Genomic DNA, 16,509 nt, shown 5'->3' on the forward strand with positions numbered 1-16,509 from the left:
ATTGGTCAGCACAACAGGAAAAGCTTGTGAGAAGACCAAAGAACCATGATAGTCACAAGTGTATATAAAGCGTAAACCACTATCCAAAAGTTGGCGTTTGGAATAAGCCTCCCCATATATGATAAAAAGGTTTTCAATTAAAATGGCTGCCAAAGTGGGCTCTTTTTTTATATTTTTTTAATTTTAAAATCACAAAACTATGAGTTTTTGTTTTACAAAATCACAGAAATATAAAAAACTTTAAAAAATTGCCATGGATAAAAAATTATAATGACAATTTTTTTACTTTTAAAATATTTTATTATTATTTTAAAAAATTATTATTGACGATTTTTACTTTTTAAAATTTTTAAATTTTTTTTTAAAAAATATCATTAGCGATTTTTGATACTTTACAATTTTTTTATTCTTTTATTTCTTAATTTTTTACTTATATAAAAAATTGCTAATAATAATTTTTAAATCTCATATTTTTATAATTTTTTTAAAAAATACTATATTTGTGTATATATTATTTCTAAAAATCATATATAACGTAAAGAGAAAGAAAACATATAAGGTGGGAAATGTCATACATCATGCTTATGCAGGCTTTTACATTTGTTTGAAGGTGTTAACCCAATATAAATAAACATTTTATAAATTAATCAGGATCCAAATTTCTGTTCCTTGTACATCAAAACTGCACAATTTATTGCCGATTTCTCCAATAAAGTCATTGAATCTAATGTTGAATAAACTCTAGCTACAATTTGATTCAGGTGTGACTAAAGAAGTAAGCTTTGTTGTAAGTTTTGCGCAGAAATTGAAACAACCACATGTCAATATACACAAACACAATGATCATGCAGGCTTGTTCAACCATCTCTTGCACTTGTGGTTATCTGCTGCTACATGCTGAGACAAAAAATGCATATAAATAGTCAAGGAAACTATTTTTGTCAGTAACCAAATATCAATAGCCTAATAACAAGGGATGAAACTTTTGTTGTCATTTTCTGTGTTTCAATATATTCCTTTAATCCTTATGAATAAATAATGTTATAAAGTTCTAGGATTTTCCCTAAGATCAATAGTATTTGGTCAACACAGTCATTACAGTCCGATCGATATCACTGTTGGAAGAGTGAGTAAATACAAAAGATTGAGGGATTTAATGATTCCCCAAATAAAGGGTTACTGTCAGGCAACTTTCTGATTTACTATGATTGATTCCTTATTGGTACACTGTAGCTTTATTTAAAGTTTTGGCTTTATTCTCTTAATATGATTCCTAAAATAATGGCCATATGTTTGAGCTTCTTGGCTACATATTTTAAACATGCACTACTGAAAATGTGCTTATTTCAGTTCCTCAATTAGGCCTACACTCCTTCCTCAATGAATGAGCACCGAGAATAATTGAGAGAAAAACTTGGATTCATGAAGCACCAATTGTTGTCATCAGAATTCTCCCCGTGAAATGTTTGCAGTGCAGCCCTTGTGGATGCTGCAAATAATACCAAGTTCTCTTGGCTATTTACATTTGTATCATTCAAAATCATTTCAATGCAGATGTGCAAGAGAACAGAGGAATCTAATGAAGTCCAGGAAAGAAAAGCAGCTAAAGGGAACTACAATCAACTGATAAACAATAATGCATATGGGAATAGTCTAGACCCAAAAAAATCATGCCACAAAATTGAAGCATAGGAAGATACTATGTACAGATAATAGCATGTAACATGAAAATGCAAAAACGTACAATTTCTCTTCTTCGGACTCTAACCAGCATTAAAAAGAGAGGGAGAGAACATTTAAGCCATGTCCTTTGACTTAAAGAATGCAGTATGCTGCCATCATACTCTTCCCACCTTCATTTTGCCCTCCAAAGAAAAGCTTTCCCATGGCGGCGTGGCAGCCACATTTGATTGCAAATGAAACGCATAATCACTAAGGTAATGTTTGGAGAGATGGAAAGTAAAGGATGGAGCAGAATGAATGGAAAGACATTAAATATGCCAGTGAATAAAGTTATACCAAACAACTATAATTCACTAATCTCCCTGCCATTTCATTCACTTCCCAAATAATTGAATAAAACCTTGACTTCATTCCGTCAAAACCAACAGAATTGTATGGTAATTTCTATTCCATGTGACTTCACACAATTCCGTCATATTCTACCCATCATTAGATACTCATAGAACTAACAGCTACTACAACTTTCTTTCATTCATTACAAAAGTGAGAACGGAATGGTGCTTCATGAACCACATTATTGATATCCGTAGAAAGTTATGCCTTCCTCCAGCAATCTGTTTCCAACGAGAAGCAACCAAAACAAAGAGAGTGCAAATCAACTGATATAACACAGCAGCAGTGCAGCTGAATCAGGAAAATCTTCCAAGGAACATGACAGAGTCTGTAATTTACCTACATACGACTTCATGTAACTAGTGAATCCATGGAAAGGACAATTAAAAATAGTGCTGCAATAACTATAACCACAAAACAACTTGTGAAAAAAGTAAGATTAACCATGCAGAATTAAGATAAACACATTAGAACTAACTTTGTTTCCGTTAAAATGAACAGCACGACAAATATTGTCAAAGCTCAGCTTGATCTGCTGATTATAAACACATTAGAACTAACAACCGCAAATCTGTCGGCAACTTTATACACACTATCACATTCCCCCCACAACTAAATCTACCAAAGAATAGAAGTATATAAAAAGAAAATTAAAAAAATTAAAAGAAAGAAACAAAACTTGTGTAATTTGTACGGTAGAAGTATCCCCATTATCTCAACATCACATTAGACATCTAATGAATCCGGCTCGAGGCAGTAAAGTTTTTCCATTGAATCTTCAACACAGCTGCATCCTCCGGAACATTAACCTGAAATCCATGGCAACGCTAAAACAGTATCCGCCAATTGATCCACGCGGTCGAACGCATGTGATCCGCATTTGCTTCAACGTTATTAGTTGTAGCTTGGGCGTTGGATCCATATCTACAGTTTTTCGAACATGTTTCCAAACAAGTTCCAAAGTTGTAAATTTAATGGGCTTGCAGAGTCTCCAAAATTGCAATATAAGAGTGGAAAGCAATTGCAGTTACCCACTGGAACTTGAACCGGAGTCAAACTGAACGGGATACAAGTCTTCAATTTGATTATTGCTTCGACCATCAAGCAAAAACTTCAACAACGCCACGGCTTTGCTCTTGCCTTTAGCGCTACCATGTTCTTGCACGTACACAATCCCATCCAAAGCCCCAACCTTATCTCTAACCTCGCCAACAACCTTCTCTCCCCCAAACCGAACCAAATTCAACAAACCCGAAACTGCATTCTCCATTGTCCTCAAACTGCAATTCCCACTTTCCGAACCCAACATCCCCAACAACACAGAAACCCCCAAAACCTTCTCAAACTCCTTTTCGCTCTCCTCGCACCCCGCGATTTGCGCAATCACCGCAGTTACATCCTCAATTATGCCAATTTTCTTCGCCCTCTTTACGAGGTCGAATAGCGCCGAAACTACGCCCAGCCGGACCATAACGGTCCGGTTCGGCGGGTGTAGCGCCACGCCAAAGGACGCTCTGAGGGCGTCCTTCAGGGATCTCGTCGGCGAGCCCAGAGAGCTCATCACGCCGAGGAGGGCTCGAAGGACGTCGTGATTGGCCCCGACGATGAGGCGGTACTCGGGGACGACGACGAGAAGGCTGTGGAGAGTGGCGGCGGAGGACTGGACGGCAGAGGCGGAGGAGGAGGAGCTGTGGCGGGAGAGGAGGTGGGAGAGGGCGTGGAGGAGGGTGGAGCAGGAGACGAGGGGGTTGCGGTCGGAGATGGAGAGGTTGAGGAGTGTGGCGGCGGCGTGTTCTTGGATGGGGTGAGAGGGGGAGTAGAGGGCGGCGGCCAGGAGGGGGACGGCCCCTGCAGCGGCGATGAGGGGGCGGGTGGCGGGGTCTTGGTTTGAATTGAGGCGGAGGTGGCGGAGTGCGGCGAGGCGGGTTTGGTCAGAGGGAGAATTGAGGCTGCTTACTAGCGTTCCGATTGTTAGGAGTTTGGTGTCCATTGGTGGGTGGGAATTAATCCCAAATAACTAATCTGTTTCTATTGTTCCGATCTTTCTTTGTGAGTGAATGCGAACTCTTTTGGTTACTTCAGAGTCAAGTTATGGCATGTGAGACCATCGTCTCTGGTCTGTTCTAAGAGACAACTGATTCCGTTCTTTTTATAATAAATAAATAACTATTTTATAAAAATAACAATTGATATATTTAAAAATATGTTTTATTTTTATAATTAAACTAATAATAATAATTTTTTAAAACAAGAATCGTAGAGTCAAATGGTTTTGTTTTTTTGGCAGATGTTGCTTATGGGTAGTGTGTTTTAATTATAGATTAGGAAACAGTGGAAGTTATGTTATGAGATTGGTTGGATAGGAGTGGTGGGAAAAAAGAAAAGGAGGGGTGAGGACATGACATGACATTTGATGAGTGCAGTGGAAACTGTAGATTTCTATTAATTGATCGAGTCAAATGAATAAGGTTTGATGCGAAGAGTGATGACGTTGATATTCGAAGTGCGTTGGCGATAATGTCTAGGGGATTTAATTCAGATTTCGTTTGTTGTTTTCATAGCACTACTTATAGACTCCGAAGACTGTTTTATCTTATCTCCATCAACACCGATAACTCATACTCAGTCATTTAATTTTGTTTGTTTACTTTTTATAATTTCAACCTAATTTAGTGTTGTTGTTGTTAGTTGTTGTAGTGGCTGGTTTGAAATTGAATTTTAATAAACAAAATGCTATCTTTATATTTTCTAAAGGATTTTAAATATTTTAAAATGTGATAATTTTTATAACAATGCTTATATTTAATAAATAAAATATTTTTTTAATCCTTCACCAGCATATTTTAAAGCAAAGAATTATTTAAATTAAACTTAAACAAAATATACTCTAATTTGAGACAAATTAAAGTGTAACCTCAACTGAAAAATTTACATAGATCATCATTACTTATTTTGCTCCTATTTTTGCCATAGAGTTAATTGTGTAGTGTTTGGATTTTATGAATTATATTTTGTATGTTTTTATTATAATTTTGTGTCAATACTTATTTTTTTTAATTTTTTAATTTATAATTTTAATAAAATATGTATTTTTATATTATAAATAATAGTACTATATCTGCTTATTGAATTATTCGATAGAACTTTTTATTGTAAGTTAAGTATATTTTTTTAGGTAAAATTACTTTTTTATCTTTTAATTTTAAGGTAAAATTTACTTTTCATTAGCTCTATTAGATGACTTAACAAAGAGATATTTTAGATAACGCCGAGATGATTTTAATACCGTTAACTTAATCCTATGTGAATTTTTTATTTATAAATGATGATGTGGCGCTGAGTTCAATTTTCTTTTCCCTTTTTTCTCCCCTTTCTCCTTCAACGACTCATCATCATTTTCTCCTAACTCATCAGTCTCATCTCCCTCTTTCAGTAGCCCTCTACCCTCCTCTTCCTCCTCGCTTCACTCTCTCCTTTTTTTACCCCTCCCTTCCCCTACCTTTTTCCCCTAACCCATCAATCTTGTCTGACCCTCCTATAGTCCATTTTCCCCTTTCCCACAAACTGAAAAAAAATGTCAAATACAATCACATAATCCAAGTTCAGCAAAATTTAATTATACAAAATATATTATATATCTTCTTATTGCTAAGGTATTAAGTGAGGGCTGGATGTAACCAATAAATTTAACTATTAAGCTAATTCTTTGTCTAAACAATACATATAACATAAATTATCAACACAAAGATTCTCATCTTAATTAGTGGACATTTTTCTTATAACAACCACCTATTCCATGACATCTGGAATTCTCCAAAGATACTTATGTTCATAAACAATTGATGACATAAGGTGTACTTCAATGTTTTAGTGGGTTAGGGAAAAGGAAGAGGAAAAGGGGTTGCAGGAGAGGAAGATTGGTGGGTTGGGAAAACGGAATGGGAGGGGGCTGCAAAAAAGGGAGAAAAAAGCTGTTAAAGGGGGAAAGATGCCCTGCGAGAGAGGGAGATAGAGCTGTGGGGGGAGGAAGAGGAGGGGAGAGGGCTGCAAAAAAGGAGAGGGGAAGCAGCGTGAAGTAGAAAGAGGGACTGTGGGAGGAGGAGACAGGATTGGTAGGTTGGAGAAAGGGGTGGGGAGCTATAGGAGGAGGAATGAGAGGGGAATGGGCTGTTGAAGGGGGAGACTATAACACCCTACTTTTTGGATTCTAAAAATAAATAATACTTTATTGTACAATGAAAGAATAAATTGAGTTTATTCAATTCCTGAAATATAAATATGCAGAAAAATTTGAACTTTTCTTAGAACAAACATATTCGTAATATTTTTACTATTTTCTTAGAAATAAATCATCATACTTTTATGTTCCAAATATCCCAATTAATGAAGGCTTTAGTACAAAAGTATTAAAGTTTCTATGCCAAGACATAAAATAAAAGTTAGAGTTTGGGATCTAGTCCCCTTACCTGAAATAAGACTCTACTATCAAATCTTTCTAGCAGTCTAGAGAGAAGGTACAACACGTCCAAAATGGAAAGTTTTGCTCAAAATGTAGAGATATTCCTAAATACTACAAGGTGAACACTTATTGAGAAAGAGAAAAGTGAAGGAAAGAGATAAAACTAGATAGCTGGCTGACGAAGAGCCAACTCAACACTCCACATAGCTATTTGGAGGCCAATCACTGCCTATGTAGCATGCCACGTCATTTTTAAAATTTTTTATTATTTAAAATTAATATTTACAAATAAATCCCTAGTTATACTTCTATATTTGCAAATAAATCCCTTTTTCTTTTCTTTTTTTCTCTCATACCCCTCCTCTTCCTTCTCCTTTTTTTGCTTTCCTCAGCGAGGAGAGAGTCCTTGCTGAAGTGTGACATGGCAGCGATGAGGTCCATGAAGGTCAGGTTCATCAATGGCTTCTCGAACATCACCACAAGTGCAGAAGAGGGTTCTTTTAGGTTAGCCACCCATGATGTCCCTGACTCTGTCTCAAACGCGAATAGTCTTGGTTTCTCGATCTTAATGCTCTTAACATTAAGATCAATTTTGATATTGCCCATTTGTTCTTCTTCGCCATTTCCCTCTTCCTTTTGTAACCCCACACACCACATATACACAAAATTACTACCATAGCTACTGAGTCAGAGGACACTCCTGCAATCATGCTTTTTGTTTTGTGTTTTGACTTTTGCTTTGCCTTTTGTTTCGCTCTCTGCTTCGCATGAATGGGTTTTTAATTTTTGTTTGAACTGATTTTTTGCGTGTTGGATGCGTTGTAGTTGTAGTTGAAGTTGTTGCCAGCATAGATGAATACGGATTTGCCAAATTTTTTGAACTTGTCTAAGGTAACTGATGCTTTGAGATAAGTTCAAGAATTTGATGGTATTCAGGGGAGGGAAGTCAGAGGGGAAATTATAGTTTAAAGTGTTGTTAGACAAGTCTAAGTAGGACAATGAAGAAAGAAAAGAAATGAGTTTTATGTTTCTTTTGATGCTGCAGCTTGAGAGATCGAGGTGGTGTAGATTGGTGAGGTTTTGGACTCTAAAGGTAATGTTTTGAGGTTGTTGTGAGAAAATTTGAAGCTTTTAAAGTTTGAGAAACCATAAAGGTGTAGTAAATTGATGAACTGTTGTGTGAGAGATTGAGTGTTTGTAGTAATGAAAAAGAAGCATTTTGGAAAGTAGGTTTCATTGCGTTACCTCCAAATATGGATTTAGTTTTTGTTTCTTTCTCAGTTTGCATTTAGGTTGGAGTGGTTAAGGGACGAGAGAGGAGAGAGAAGTGATGGGAGAGAAAAAAAGAGAAAAGTGGAGAGGTTTTATTTATAAATATAGAAAATATTTCTAAGAATTTATTTGTAAATATTAATTTTAAATAATAAAAAATTTAAAAATAACATGACATGTTACGTAATGGCTGGGTCTTGAAAGAGCGACATGAAATACTGAGCTGGCTTGTTAGCCACCTTAGCACTTATATGAGAGGAGGTTAACAGTAGAGACAAAATTCTAAATTTTTAACTTTGTAGGGATTATATCTTATCAAATTTTTTTATAAAAACTTATCACAAAACAACCTATATTTATAAAACCAATAACATATTTAAACTTTTTTAATATTAAAAATACTAAAAATATTATTCTTTTTGTCATAATTGATTACTTTTATCGATTATTTTATTAATTTTATTTTAAATTTTTAATATGAAAGTTATTATTTTATTTTTTCTTATTACTTTATATTAAAAGAAATTAAAATTTGTTTAACCTAATTAATGTTACAAAATATTCTAAAATTATTAATTTTCAAGATTTGTAATAAATAATAAATTTCTTAAATCAATACTAATCTCATAATAAGATAAAATGATACAATTTGTTTTTAAATATGTTACAAAATATCTTTTAATTTTATTTTATTTTTAATTTAAAACTGTATATAACTGAACTGTACATGATGATAAAATTTGTAGATTATCTCCAAAAACCACGCTGGCCAAATCATTTGTTAGAACATAAATCCTGTTTGAATCTAAATGATTTGTTCGATCAAAGTTTTAATTTGATCTAGTCAAACATAAACAGTAATTTAATAGCAATTAATTGCAAGTCTTTAATATCTTTGTGAAATTTTTAAAATTTGAGCTAAAATATTTCTAAACTAATTTTTAGGTCTGTATGGTCAAGCCGAAGTCAATAACTATTAAGAACTAAAATAGTTGCGTCACTCAAAATCAATTTATGTAAGTCAAGGGTTATTTATCTCATAAGCTCGCAACTTTCATAGCATACTAAGAACTTCTAAAATATTCCTACGTCCAATTTATCTCATGAGAATTTTTATTTTTTTTTAATTCTAACTGTGATTCATTTGCATACAAGTCTAATATTAATGGTACGCAGTACATTATCAGTTGGATTTTTATTCCATTCATTATTTTGTTTGGTAGAAAATATACACTAACTTGGAGTGTTATTGCATATGCCACTCATTTCATCTTGCTCAAAGTTCTGGTTCTATCATTCTAACTTTGATTCTGTTAAGCCAAATTGCAACTTTTGTACAAAAAAAATCCCTTTGAGATTTGTGACCTTGATTTTTGTAGGTTTTGAATTTGCAAGTATTTTAAAATAGAGACCAATAATGTTCAAAATCTTACAAGGATAACATCAACTTTCAAAATCTAAGAATGGGTTATATCCACTGAAAATATTGAATGACTTTTAGTGATTAAAAAAAATGAAAAAATGATGCATAAATTAATGAGTAATATTCAGCAGGGGCTCCTAGTGCGCCACCATCAACTTTCCTTTCCTCAATGTCGAATCAACGACCTATGAAGGTTATTCATTTCTTTCCATTAAGTTTTACCAGTTCTTTTCTTTTCAATACATCATGCATGGAATATTGGAATTGGCTGAATAAGACTTGCATACAAGAAAAGATGATTAATTTTTACCAGTTCTTTTCTTTTTCACTTGGACCCGGCAAGGTTGATGATTACTTAGTATGAAAAGCGTAACAGAAGAATTACATTAATGTGAATAAATTATTTTGACCACTTTACTTAGTATAAGTGACCAAGTCATACTAACTTTTACAGACCCACGAAAAGTGCCAAAGCAAATATCAGTTGTCTTGGATTAGTAATTTTGCGAGTACAATGCTTAAATGTTGTTATTTCTTTTAAGTTTAAAATATATAAATTTTATCATCATAGATGCTCATTTACAAATTTACTTTTCTACTAAAAAATTTGCATTTTAATTTTTGTATAATTATTTTGTTACATTTCAACTTTTGTAACATTATTAGTAAAAATTATTTATCATTAAGTTGTTATCTTAAAATGTAATAAAATATTTATACAAAAATTAAAATACAATTTCTTTTTTCATCCAGTTTAATCTAAATTTAATTTGGATTGTACACTAAAGCTTTGTTTGAGAGTTTGGAGGAGGAGGAAGGGGAAGAGTTTGAAGGAAGAAGAAGAGAAAGGGAAAGAAGGAGGAAAGGGTTTAAATTCCTCCCTTGTTTGGATGTTTAATATTGAGAAGGAAGGGTGATAGAAAATTTAATTATATAAATAATTTTAAAATTAATATTTTTATTTTTAATTTTTTTAAAAAAAATTATCACTTGAAAAACTAACTTTTTTTAAAAAAAAATTAAAAAAATCTATTTGTGAAATAGTATAAAAGAGTGGGAGAGAGAAAACCTCCAAAATGGAAGAACTCAAAAAACAAGCTTTTAGAGAGTTTTGGAAAGTTTAAAAAAACTTCCAAAATTTTTCTCTCCTAATTAAACAATTCTCAAACATGATTAAACCCCTTCTATCCCTTCCTTAAATATAATGAATAAGTCTATCACTGAATATTTTTTGCATACATACAAACTTAAACTTAAAACTTTACTGAAGTGATACCAAATCGTTTATCACTCGTACTAACTTCTATTAGTTAAAATACAAATTTTTTGTATGTATGAGAATTAATTTATAAAATAATTTAAATGTTCATTGGTGCTCCGTGACAATGATGACATAGATAGATAGAAAAGGAAAACTTGTTACCTACGCTGCTAAAAGAAACGAATTTAATTGGTCTTTGCTAGTTTGCCCAGAAAGTAGAGGTAATTAAAAAGATAACAACATAGAATAGGTACAAAAACTTGATCTATTTGACAAGTTCAATTTCTATGATTAATATAAAAATAATTATGTAGTTAAAATTCTAACTCCTAATGTCGTTTTTATACGTTCTCGTAGCTTCCTGTGATTTATCTTCTTTCCATCTCACAATAGTCCTTTTGACTCCAAATATATTTCCTTTTTTGGTATACGAAATTTCTAAATCTTCAAGTTATATTCTTAAATCTTAAAAAAGTTTGAAAATTTGCAGATTTTTATGAAATCCACTAGATAATCTGATATCCAAAAATTAGACTTATATATTTTTAAAAGTATATTTCGAGGATAAACATAAGCAAAATGATTTTTTTATCTTCATGAAAACGACTTAATTAAAATCTCCAAAAGAGCGTTGTCCAGGAATATCAATTTGGTGGGTTTTTCGCGCATTATATGATTATGATTAAATTAACATTTTTAAATAAAATTTTAAAGATATATTATATTATCCTTTTTTAAATTTAATAAATTTTAAAGATACATATTTAAATTATTGATGACAAATATTTTATTATATTAAATAAAATTAAACTAAGGAGATAAGTTTTTGAAAAAAGTTAAAATAAATTATAAAAAAATAAATTAAGATTAAATTAAAAATAAATATTAAATAAAACATTTATTAATTTATAAAATAATTATTATTTAAAAGAGTTCTTAAAAATATATTCGTTTAAAAATTTAGATGCCCATTTTAGCTGAGAATGATAGGCATTTGGTTTGGTCATAAGCAAACATAGGGCCTGTTCGACAGTTGTTTTTTTTTTTAATTATTTTTTAAAAATAAAAAATATATTTGATAATTTGAATTTTAGCCTATTTACAACTTCTTGGTTTTTCTTCTTCTTATTTGATTTTACAAAGACCAGTCTTGGAAAGCAAAGTTAGTGGGAATGATTTTATACCACTTCTTTCCAGGGCTAGGAGATTTGACTCGGTGGACACGACAATTTGCATGTTATAGGAAGGTCAAAGTTATTTTAGGTTTGTTTTTTGTTAGTTGATGGTATAAAAACCTTTATATTGATATTATATTAAATTTAAAATTATAAGTAGGAATTACTTAATTTAAATATACTAATAATATAATTTTATATTATTATCTAATTATAAATTAATAAATAATTAAAATTTATTAATTTTTATAATAATTATTAAAAATTCATATCTAAATATATTTTTAATTGATCATTGATAATATATTAAAATAAAAATTTCAAAATATTGGAAAATTATATACTCAAACCTATTTGGTTCTCTTGCAAAAAGCTATAAGAAGGAAGCATAGAAGTGCTTTCATTTGAAAAAATAAAGAGGTTATAAAAAAGAATATCTTTTTTTCCTCATCCGATTTATAATCCAAATTTGACTCAAGTCGCATACTTAAACGTGATAGTTAAGTCTATCATTAGTAATTTTTTGCATATACAAAAATTTAAACTTAAGACCTTATTTAAGCGATATTGATTCGCTTACTCCTCGGACCAACTTCTGTAAGTGGAAAGGAATATTATTCTCTAATGTAGGCTCATCAAATATCATGTTAGTAAAAATAAAGACAAAAATAAATTCTTGCAATTTGGTGCAATAATTTAAAATTGGACACCTAATGCTTAAAACTTAAAATATTATTGTGATTAAATAATGAATATAGCAGCTCTAAGGTATATTAATAAAATAAGATTAGCCTTAATGGTGACCATTTCTATGTTCTTTATTCATCATTTCTGCGTTCTTTATTGGATGAGTATCTTATTCGTCAACCATGCAATTGTCATAGCCAACCAATGTCAACTTTTATTCTTATGGCTGCATCTCCTGAATACATTTGTTTTCGTATTCTTTCTCTTTCTAAAATGTGAATTCTCTATTTAGCCTTCTGATTTGTTCTTTTAGTTGCTTTCATATACTTAATAGGATAATGAGATATGGAAGCAAATTGAGTTTAGTTAATTAGTGCACATATTGTTAATTAAATTGTTTCTTAGATATGTCACACATGGTAGTCTTGATTATTTATGACTGAACGCCTTTTGATGGAATGGTTAAGAGTTTATCCAAATCGTTCCAAATTATCAAAGTAATATAAAAATAAAATAAAACCAACTAAATTATTAACTGAAAAAAATTTAAAAATATTATTTTTCTTACGTGATTTAGTTTGGTGTTTTATTCTCATATTTTTTTAAAAAATTTGAATTAAATTAAACTACAAATATCGTAATTTATACTTTTAATTTTATCTTTATAAATATTCTAATTTAAAATAATTATTCAATGTATTTTTACTTTTTTAAAATAAGTTAAATTTATTTTAATTTATAATTTAGACTAAGTTGTGATTTATGATACATTTAATGAATATCCAAATTTTGTTTAAGAATTTTTAAATTTTATTTTTAAAAAATATTCTAAATGTTTTTTTATTAAAAAGAATAAGAACAAAATGTTTTAAAAAAATTAAAGTTTGCTTTAACAAAATAAAAAAATTTAAATTTAACTTTAAAATTAAAAAAAATATTACAAATAATTAAACCCATAAAGCAATGTTTACTTTATACATGAAGAAGAAAAAATTCAGAATTTTTAGTCTTTTTGACCTTTTGTAAAAATCTTAAAACAAAAACATATCAAAATAAAAGAAAAAAAAATAACCATAGAGCGGAGGCATCAAAGAGAAACTAAAAAATTTTGAGAGGACTTTAATATGGAGAGAAAAAGAAAGAGGTGAAGAGAAGGGGAAATAAAGAAAAGCAAGAAAAGAGGTTTAAGAAATTAAAATAAGTCTCTCATACATTCTATAAATTTTTCATGTATATTCAAGCATATTTAGATCATAAATTTCATTCAATAAAGCTTTTAAAGTCCTCTTTTAATCATCCTTAACATTTTAAATTCACCATTAAAGTCTTTCTCATCCATGAAAGTTCATCTCCTTTAATTCATCTCTAGCCAACAACAACTCATCAACTCATCACCCAACCACGACCTCCATCAATCTCTCGAATCTAAAGTTTTTAAAATTTAGACTTTTTTGCCTTTATTTAATAAAAAAATAACTTTTTTAATTCAAAAATTTTATTTCCTTTTTCTTTTTCGTAGCAAGTAATCTAAATTACACTAAATAACGACAAGTTTTATTTATAAAATTTATTTCATTTTAACATTAACAATAAATTATCTTCATAATTTTTATATTATTTCTTTGTTTATGTCCTAATTATTATGTTATTTATTTTTATTTTAGAATTATTATTTTATTTTATTTTATTTATTATATATTTGTAGAATGTTGATGTGATTTAATTTTATATTTATGATTTACCTTCTTTTATTTCATGAATAGTAATTTTATTTATTTATTTGTTAATAAACGAAGCTTAAAAAAACAAAAACACACAAAGACCTAGATTATAAGTCTGGAACCCAAGATCCTAAGGAATTCAGTCTTAAGAATGTGACTAAAGAAGGCAAAGCCTCCTCAAAGCAAATAGAATAATTTTCTAGCCCATTATTCGCCAACCAAATAGCACACTAATTTGCCTCTCTCAGAACATGGTCAAACTTAATAAATCTAATTCCTCTCAATAATTCTCTAATCTCACTATTGACAAAATAAAACTACTTTGAATGTTCAAGAGTAAAGATATGGTTTCCTTGGAGTCACACTTAATCAAGACATGTTGAAACTTCTTGGAAATGACAAGTTTTAACCCCTAATAAACTTCCTAAAGTTCAGCAGTCAAGGGAGAGTACAGTGGCAAGGTTCTGTGAAAGCCAAAAGTGAAACGTCCAAGATTGTCCCTAAGAAGCCCACCACAGCTAACAAATCTTGCAGATTGGGAGACAACTTCATCAACATTGAGCTTCACCTGAGGGTGCAAAGGAGGTTGCCATTTGGTAAAGAACACAGCCCCCTGCCAAACAGCTCCCTTCATCTGATTAGTCCTACCATAGAAAAGAAGATAGTCAAACTCATATTTGATTTTGTAAAAAAAAGACTTATTGCTTAAGGGAGAATACTGGAAAATTTCCATGTTCCTATTATTCCACAGGTTTCACACAGTTATACTAAACAAAAGCCTCCAATTATGAAAAAGGGGGAGACTATTGTTTTGAAGATTAAGATACAGCCAGCTAGACAACCCATTACTAAATAAGAAAAAACTTAATAATTAGGAGAATTATTTGATTCCAAATTTGTCTAGAAAACCAGTAACCTCATTGCACCTGAAATAATCAGAAGACATAGACATTTTTTGGTTATATCTTTCAACATTAGTTATAAGTCTTCTATGGGCTATTTTCCAATGGAAAATCCTAATTTTGGAGGGCCTTCCTAATCCCAAACCAGATCAAATATATTGGAGTGAAAAACTTGATTTTGATTAGAAAGGGAAAGCAGATTATACGTAGATTTCACATAAAAGATACCATTATCATTATGGTTCCAAAAAAAACAAATCTTGCTCTCCTGCAAAGGCAAGGGGATTGATTTGACTAATAGAGGCACAAATAAGTAAATTATTTTTTTATAAATGAATAAATAATAATAAAATTGTATCAATATATAATACTAACGCATAGCTTCTTTATCATCATGTATTATAAATTGATAAATCTTACATGTACCTACATTACCTCAACTTTATACAATATTAATTTATCATATCTTGTCCTTAATCAATTATCAATATAATTATCTAATTAATTAAGACATGTTTCCTCTCTAATTTACTAACTTACTAATCAATTATCTAATATAAATAAAAGTTATTTTATTAATGTAATAATTTATAATGCGAATGTGTAGCGACTCTGCTTTTATGCACTATAAATTGTAAGTGTTGAGAAAATATAAGTAAAAAGGGAGTAACTAATATATGTGTTACAAAAACACCAATTAGTGCGATTGTGATAGATGCATTGTGTAACACCCCTATTTTTTATTATTTAGTTTTGTATTTGATATGAGTTGTTAATGCATGTTGTTTGAAATTAGAAGAGTTTTAGATGTTTAAGTTGCAGAATTTCTCATTGTGGCGAGAAATTAGCGTCCAGAATAAGACATTCTGATGCTCTCTCGCTGTAGTGAGGATCTTCTCGCTATAGCTAGAATGACAGACAGTAAAGTGCAATTTCGTTTAGTTTTTTCGCTGTAGCGAGGGGAAGTCTCGCTGTAGCAAGAATCGCTCGCTATAGCGAGAATGTTGCGAGTTGAGGGGTATTTAAGGGTTTTCAAGTTGAGAAACTTGGATTATAATCCAAGTTACAATCTTCTACGTTCTCTCTGACTTCTCTCTTCATTTTCTCAGCAAATCCTTGAAAAATCTCAACCTTTCTCTAATCAAAGGTTGAAAGTTCACTTTCCTTGTTCCTTAGTAAGTTCTTGAAGCTTGGTTCTCCATTCCTTTGGTTATTTTCTTGATTATCCTTTCCTAAATGAGATCTCTTGTGATATTTAGGAAGAACCTCATGTTTTAAGCAAGATCCTTCGAAAACCCTTGACTAAACTTCTATTTTAAGGTAAGAAGAGCTCTATTTTGTTACTAAGGAAGTGGTATGCTTGTATTCATGAAGACATTGTGATGAAATGTATAATTTTAAGTATATGTTAGATGAAAACATGTTTTTTGTTATGTTTGAAGCCTGTTTTATGATGTGTATGATTTTTATTTTGACTGTATATGCATGTACATGGTGGATTGAGTCCGAGGGAACTAGAGTAAAAGAAAGAGA

At 30.8% G+C, this 16,509-nt stretch overlaps 1 protein-coding gene and 1 pseudogene across 1 annotated transcript; both read right to left on the reverse strand.

Moving 5' to 3' along the window:
* Window positions 1-3,103: 3,103 nt before the first annotated feature.
* LOC113855640 (U-box domain-containing protein 11-like) lies at window positions 3,104-4,066 on the reverse strand. The gene has a single exon (XM_027487270.1). The coding sequence runs from the start codon at window positions 4,064-4,066 to the stop codon at window positions 3,104-3,106; it is 963 nt and encodes a 320-aa protein (XP_027343071.1).
* Window positions 4,067-6,835: 2,769 nt separating this feature from the next.
* On the reverse strand, window positions 6,836-7,772 carry LOC113855641 (annotated as a pseudogene).
* Between the last annotated feature and the right edge of the window lie 8,737 nt (window positions 7,773-16,509).

The sequence above is a fragment of the Abrus precatorius genome, unplaced genomic scaffold (genome assembly GCF_003935025.1).
Source record: "Abrus precatorius isolate BTA unplaced genomic scaffold, Abrus_2018 Scaffold11, whole genome shotgun sequence".
In the NCBI taxonomy this organism is placed as follows: Eukaryota; Viridiplantae; Streptophyta; class Magnoliopsida; order Fabales; family Fabaceae; genus Abrus; species Abrus precatorius.